The sequence below is a fragment of the Papaver somniferum genome, chromosome 8, assembly GCF_003573695.1.
Source record: "Papaver somniferum cultivar HN1 chromosome 8, ASM357369v1, whole genome shotgun sequence".
NCBI classification, from domain to species: domain Eukaryota; kingdom Viridiplantae; phylum Streptophyta; class Magnoliopsida; order Ranunculales; family Papaveraceae; genus Papaver; species Papaver somniferum.
The window spans coordinates 114,390,595-114,398,615 of NC_039365.1; the positions used below are offsets into that span (position 1 = coordinate 114,390,595).

The following is an 8,021-nucleotide window of genomic DNA, read 5'->3' on the forward strand; positions in this document are numbered from 1 at the left end:
TGTAAACTCTGCCCAGTAGCTTAAGTCCGCGAACCTAGTCTGCGAACTTGAGAAGGTTATATATCTGAAGATGATTTATGAACTTCAACTTAAAAAGACTAAGGAATGCAGTTTGCAAACCGTGGCTTTAAAAGTTCATGAACCGATTCAAGTGAATCAAATCATCTTTGCTTCAATTGTGTCTTGTGTAGTACATAAGATTTCCTTGCAATTGAACAACTCTCTAACTAGTTCATTTGAAGTCATTTGAACTAGTTATGGTGAAGAATAACATGGTTGATATGTAATGCTCATATGGCTAACCGTTTGGTTAACTATTATTGAACCAACAAGTGCATACTTTTGGGTATGGTTAACAAACCTAGAAGCGTGCATTGTCAAGTGTGTGTAACAAGCTAAGTTTTCGATCTAACGGTTGAGAAATATTATCTTGAATATAAATCAGGTTTTCATCTAACGGTGAATACTAAATGCTTTGTTACTAAGCTAACATTGATTGCAAACCCTGATTTGAAAGACTATATAAAGGAGACATCTAGTATTGTGCAAAATTAATCCCCACACCTTACGTGTGATACTAGTCTGCATACTAGAGTCGACTCTCCTTTAACCTTTGGTTTTATTCTTCTAAAACCAGGTTAACGACTTAAAGATGTCATTGGGATTGTGGAGCCAGACTGATACTACTTTTATCGTAGTTGTGTGATCTGATCTTGCACCTTTTATCGTACGAGTACAATCAGATTGATTGACTTGAGATTGATATCTCTGATAGGCAAGATATAAAAAGTAATCACAAACATCTTCGTCTCATTGTTTGTGATTCCGGAACATCTTGTTTCGCTACCATACGATTAAGATTGTTGTGAGGTGATTGATAATTCTAGGCTGTTCTTCGGGAATATAAGACCGTATTATCAATTGGTTCCTGTTCACCTTGATCATTATCAAAAGACGGAATAAAACCTTTAGGGTTTATCTTTGGGAGACAGTTTGATCCTTTGATAGACTTGTCTGTGTGAGAAAGATTTGTTTATTGTCAAAGCCTGCGATTTTGGGTCGTAACAACTCTTAGTTTTGGGTGAGACCATCTAAGGGAATCAAGTGCGCAGTATCCTGCTGGGTTCATAGGCGTAGGAGCATAACTGTATCTTGGTCAGTGGGAGATTGATTGGGGTTCAACTACAGTCCAGTCCGAAGTTAGCTTGGAGTAGGCTAGTGTCTGTAGCGGCTTAATACAGTGTGTGTTCAATCTGGACTAGGTCCCGGGGTTTTTCTGCATTTGCGGTTTCCTCGTTAACAAAATTTCTGGTGTCTGTGTTATTTCATTTTCCGCATTATATTGTTTTATCTTTATAATTTAAATAATACAGGTTGTGTGTTTGAATCAATCAATTGGAAATCCGACCTTTGGCTGTTGCTTGATATTGATTGATCCTTGGATATTGGTCTTTGGTACCATCCAAGTTATTCCTTGTATTTTATTAGAACTCGCAGTTCTTGCTTGAGTAAATCAAATCAAGAAGAGAGATATAAACTTGTTGATATACTTTTAATTGATTGAGTCTTGTTGATTCTCTTAAAAGTATATTCAAGTTTGTCCATACAGATTGCTAAGAGAAATATTGGGTGGTGTTGTTAGACCCCCGCTTTTTCAAATGCTAAATCTGGAATTGGTCTGACTATGTGTGACTTCACAGGACAAATCAGAGAAGGTAGAGGGATGTTTTCAGCCTCAACAACTATAGACCAACTTGAGAAAGAAGGAGGAGTGGAGTGGGCACAGCATTAATTTCAGAAGTGATTCATAACCTACTCTTTTGTTGCTTATAGGAAAGTATGCAAAGGCAAGACAACAAAGATACAAGACCAGTAGCGAATTCTGCAATAACACCAAATTTGATATCAACTTCTTAGTTCAATCATTTACTTTGGTAATGAGATTTAATATAAATTGGGCAGCCAATTTAGCTGTTTTTTGTAACAAGTGTTCTATCAAACATAACTGGACTAGAAATACTTTATGGGCGATTTTAACTTATTTGAACTTGCAGAACTGGAATCAAATTGTAATGGTTTATAGAACCTCCAATTATGGATGTTATGGTCCCCTTGTACCTGTAATATGAGGGAAACCTCTTTTTCTATTAAAAAAAGAAGAGGAAGAGGTTGAAACCGAAAGGAACGTTTTTACATTGATGGAAAAGGTCGGAAAGCTGATAACATTTTAAAATGGGAAAAGAAAAAATTTGGATTTAGGATCGCATCAATAAAAAGTTGCGGAAATAATTTCTTATATCTAATTACTTCATGACATTGTATGAACCAACCATTGCATTGGAAATTGTATTAAATAATTAAAAAAGAAGAGAGATGATGCATATTTGCATTGAAGAATACAAATTTAATGGATTGTTCAAATTTACATTTATAGAGAGTGAGATTATGCATTCCCCAATGCAAATATGCATAATCCCTCTTTTTTTAAATATTTTTTTTACAATTTATAATGCAAGGATTGGTCCTTGCACAAGATGACAATACCATTATATGAAAAGTCTCATAACTTGCATCAACGTGATCTTGGTATTGGAAAATACACCAGAACTTATGGTATATGAACATAACAATTCAGAAAGAGTTTGGTTTGCTAAAAATTACCAACTTAGTAAACGCTTGTTAATGTACATTGGAAAGTCAAGAGAGGATGAGTCCTCGTTTGAAGAGTCGAAATTCTAGTCGAACGATATCCATATCTAGTTGGATTAAAACTGCGCCAGATGCACAAACTTGGAATAATAAGGGAAAAGAAGCGGCCAACACATCAATAACACTGCTCAAATTACAAATGGAGTTCACAAGGTCTGTAATCTCTTAGATATGAAGTATTTTACTTGTGAAGGAGATTCCCATATTACATATACTTTCCCATAAGTACGAGTTAACATCATTGAAGATTATAGTGATGAAAACATCTTGGGGAGCCGAAATATGATGAACGTGATGGTGAGCAATAAAATGTATTGCCTATACAAGGAAAAAATCAGTTGTCCACATAATTGTTACATAACCCAAGATTGATGACGAGGAGGAAGACTAGCGTCCGAAGAGTATTTTTCAAACACATGTTTTCTGTGGAGGTAAGTTTTGCAAACCGATTATAAATGATTGAATTACTGGAGACATAATGCTTTAAGAAGTCTTAGACAAGTTAAGTTTGTTGTCCAAAACCACTCTCATCCATATAAGATTGTTTGGTTTAGAAAAAAAAACCAGCACCAATTATGAGAATGTGCTTAGTGAAGTTTTCCAATCGACAATTTTGAAGCTGAAGTATGGTGTGATATCACACCTATGTATGCTTATCATATGCTGTTTAGCAGGTCCTGGTTATTTTACAAGAAGATGACCCACTTGACTAAATCTAATAAGTACACATTTATGTGTAGTGGAAATAAGTTAATGATGCACCCTATGAAACAAGAAGTACAAGGAGGGAAAGAAGACAAGGTACAATCAACAAGTCAATTAACGTGTAAACCATTTTAGCATGAATGTAAAGCATCATGTGTGATTTATGCATTAATGCATAAAACCACAATGAATGATGTCCGAGACAACAAATTACACCACATGAAATTGCTTAATTGTTGCAATGTCTTCAATAACTTGCTCCTATAAAGCTATACAATGTGATTCCACGTATGATGGAAATAAAACACCCTATTGGATTGGTGCTAGGAATTTCATTACCTAGCTTGGAAGCATATAAAGTTCCTCTTACATACCGATTGGAGATATAAGACACGTAATACAGTTATTGCGAAAGAGTTTGGTTACGGAGAGCAAGATCTAGTGTATTGTACTAGTTACTAAATTCAAGAAAGATGTCTCTTGGATAATATCCATCGATAACCGAGTAATCAACAAGACTACTATCAAGTAAGGTGTCATAGACCCAAATTGTTATAAGCCCATTAGTATTGTTAGTTGGGTGCCCTTATCTTAGTTGAGGTGTATTTAGCCTAGTCATGTGGTAGGTGTGACCATGGGATTGGTATATGTAGCCTGCCTGTCATTGGACGAAGGCAACAATGTATTAACCAATTACTTTCTTAATCAAATATCTCTCTTCTTATCCTTTCATCTGTGTTCTTCCCCTCCTTTCTTCTAGATCTCATCTCAATTCGTCTAATTTCCCTCTCTTTGTAGTGTAGATCACTACAAATTGGTATCAGGAGCATCTAGTACTTGGACCTGTGATGGCTAATAAAGCTGATGTTGAAGAACTTACAAGGAAAATCGACGAGCTTACCAGGGCTCTGGCCGATTCCAATAAGAAGATGGATGAACTTACCAAATCTCAGAGCGATTCTTCAGTTAAATACGATGCAGTTTTGAGATCGGTTGCTGAAATTAAAGAGGCTCAAGTTAAGTCAACAACGGAGTTCGTGAGTGTAATTAATGCTGCATTTGAATCTCAGATGGACCGTTACATTGAAGATTCAGGTGGGAGGAACTTAAATCGAGACAATCAGTTTGGTAATAACAACGGAATTTTGGGTCCTCAACCAAACAAAAACCAAATTAATCCAGGTGAAAATATTATTCAACCTCATATTTCTGTTATACTCCATGAGCAAAATCAATTTCAACAACCTAGGCCTAAAGTATAATTTCCTAAATTTGATGGTACAAACCCCAGATCCTGGATACGAAAGTGTAGAAAATTCTTTATTATGCATAATATGTCAGACCCTCAGATGGTGAATCTAGCTTCCATGTATCTAGAAGGAAAGGCTGATACCTGGTTTCAATATTACCAGATTGGTAAACAAGTGATAACATGGGAAGATTTCATTAGAGATATATATTTGCATTTTCAAGAGCTGGGTCATGATGATGTTGTAGGAGAGTTTAACAAGCTCAGCCAAATAGGTTATGTCCTTGATTACCAAGAAATTTTTTAAGAATTGAAGGCATTAGTGTTAGCAAAAAACCCTCACCTCACTGAAGATTATTTCACTTCCAGCTTCATTAATGGCCTTAAGGAAGATCTTAGACTACATGTTCAAATGTTCTCACCAAAGACACTTACTAATGCTATCTATTTGGCTAGAATGCAAGAGGCACTCCTTGATAATACAACTAAGAAAACTAGATCCCAATACATACCCTCGCCACTTTATGTATCAAACAACTATTCTCAAAGAAATACCACTTCTCCAGTTACAAGTCCTAGAACTTTCACTAAAAGTTTTTCTCCCTCACCTGCAAGTTCCTCACCACCCATCAAAAAGCTGTCATATGCAGATATGCGGAAGCGCAGAGAGAAAGGCCTTTGTTATAACTGTGATGAAGTATTTCAAGCAGGTCATAAGTGCATCAAACAACAAATTTACATGTTAGCTGTTGATGAGGAGGAATCAACACAATATGGAGAAGACTCCCCTATTGAAACTCCAAATTCTCCTATTCAAGAAGAGGAAGTTGAAATTTCAGTACATGCTCTAGCTGGCAATGTATCCCACAACACCATTCACATAGAAGGAGCTACTAAGAAGCATCCTCTGACCATCCTTCTTGATAGTGGCAGTACACATAGTTTCTTAGACCCAGCAACAACAACAAGATGTGGTGGACATGTTATTACTACAAGCTCATTATTAGTAGTTGTGGATAATGGAAATAAGTTGGTTAGTGATGCTAAATGTCCATCCTTCAAGTGGCAGATGCAAGGGCATGACTTCCAGTTTGATATGCAGCTCTTAACATTAGGTGGATGTGACATGGTGCTGGGAGTCGACTGGATGAGAGGAATGAGTCCAATGATTTTTGACTTCAACAAATCGACAGCGGAGTTCTCTAAAAATGGACAGAACATCAAGCTTCAAGGTAACATCCCTACAGCTCAGCTTTCTATGATGTCTGACAAAGCCCTGCATAAGTGGCTTAAGAAGAATAAAAGTGGAATGGTAGGTAGGATTTTTGCCGTAACTGCTTGTGATGAACAATCATTAACTCCTGCCCCCATTTTACCCTTACTTGAAAAGTATGCATCAGTTTTTCAAGAACCCATAACACTTCCTCCATCTTGGGCCCATGATCACCATATTCCTTTGAAACCACTCACCACTCCCCTAAATCAAAGACCATATAGAATTCCCTATATTCAGAAGGAAGTGATGGAGCAGTTAGTGCAACAGATGCTTAAATCTGGTATCATACAACCTAGTCAAAGCCCCTTTTCTTCTCCAATATTCCTTGTTAAGAAGAAAGATGGCAGCTGGCGATTCTGTGTGGATTAAAGAAAGTTGAATGAATCTACTGTTAAGAATAAATACCCTATTCCTATTATAGAAGAACTACTTGATGAGTTATTTGGGGCAAGGGTGTTCACTAAAATAGATCTGAGGGCAGGGTATCATCAAATTCGAGTTTTCCCTCCAGATACATACAAGACTGCATTTAGGACACACCAAGGGCACTATGAGTTCATGGTAATGCCATTTGGATTAACCAATGCCCCAGCCTCTTTTCAAGCACTAATGAATGATGTTTTTCAGCCTCATTTGAGGAAATTTATTCTAGTATTTTTCGATGACATATTGGTGTACAACCCTGACATGGAAGCTCATTTGGAACATTTGGAAATTACTCTCAAGACTTTGCAACAACGTACATTACATGCCAAACTCATCAAATGTACCTTTGGACAATCCAAAGTAGAGTATCTTGAACACATCATCACTGGTGAAGGAGTCAAAGCTGATCCAACAAAAGTTGAATGCATGCTCAAGTGGCCAATACCCACCACTTTGAAGGAACTCAGAGGGTTCCTTGGACTTACTGGATACTATAGAAAATTTGTGCAAGGTTATGGAATTGTATGCAAACCTTTGACAGAACTACTCAAAAAGGATAACTTCCATTGGAATACTAAAGCTCAAGCTGCCTTTGAAGCTCTTAAGAAAGATGTCACAACCACCCCAGTCCTGGCACTACATGATTTCAACTTACCATTTGAAGTAGAGACTGATGCTTGTGATACAGGAGTAGGGGCTGTACTGATGCAGAACAGGAGGCCACTTGCTTATTTCAGCAAGGGAATGGGTACAAGATTTATTGCTATGTCCACTTATGAGAAGGAGTTACTTGCTATTGTTATAGATGTTTCAAAGTGGAGACCCTACTTGATGGGAAATCACTTTACTATTTTCACTGACCATCAGAGATTGAAATTCTTCACGGAACAGAGGCTTCACACCGTGGTGCAGCAAAAATAGCTTTCCAAGCTGCTTGGCTATGATTATACTGTTGTTTACTGAAAAAGCGGGGGTCTAACAACACTACCCATATTTCTCTTAGCAATATGTATGGACAAACTCGAATATACTTTTAAGAGAATCAATAAGACTCAATCAATTAAAAGTATATCAACGAGTTTATATCTCTCTCTTGATTTGATTTACTCAAGCAGGAACTGCGAGTTCTAATCAAATGCAAGGAATAACTTGGATGGTACCAAAGACCAATATCCAAGGATCAATCAGTGACAATCAACAACCAAAGGTTGGATTACTCTAATTGATGATCTAACGCACAATTTGTATTATTTCAATTATATAAACAAATATAATGCGGAAATAGAAATAACACAGACACCAGAAATTTTGTTAACGAGGAAACCGCAAATGCATAAAAACCCCGGGATCTAGTCCAGATTGAACACACACTGTATTAAGCCGCTACAGACCCTAGCCTACTCCAAGCTAACTTCAGACTGAACTGTAGTTGAACCCCAATCAATCTCCCACTGATCCAAGGTAAAGTTATGCTCCTAAGCCTATGATCCCAGCAGGATACTGTGCGCTTGATTCCCTTAGATTGAGTAAAACGCTCATGCCAAAGATGTGTAGATTGCAACGGTTGCTAAACTGAGTATCAAGTAGATATCAGTTGTTTTTACCACGAGTTCCTTGAAAAATTACTTTCCCAGTTTTGTCTACAATGTCACATCC

General features: G+C 37.1%; 1 protein-coding gene across 1 annotated transcript; it reads left to right on the forward strand.

The window, feature by feature from the left end:
- Positions 1-4,262: 4,262 nt before the first annotated feature.
- On the forward strand, positions 4,263-7,286 carry LOC113305942. Its single transcript, XM_026554933.1, has 3 exons — positions 4,263-4,596; positions 4,972-6,219; positions 6,361-7,286. The coding sequence occupies exons 1-3, from the start codon at positions 4,263-4,265 to the stop codon at positions 7,284-7,286; spliced, it is 2,508 nt and encodes an 835-aa protein (XP_026410718.1).
- Positions 7,287-8,021: the final 735 nt, after the last annotated feature.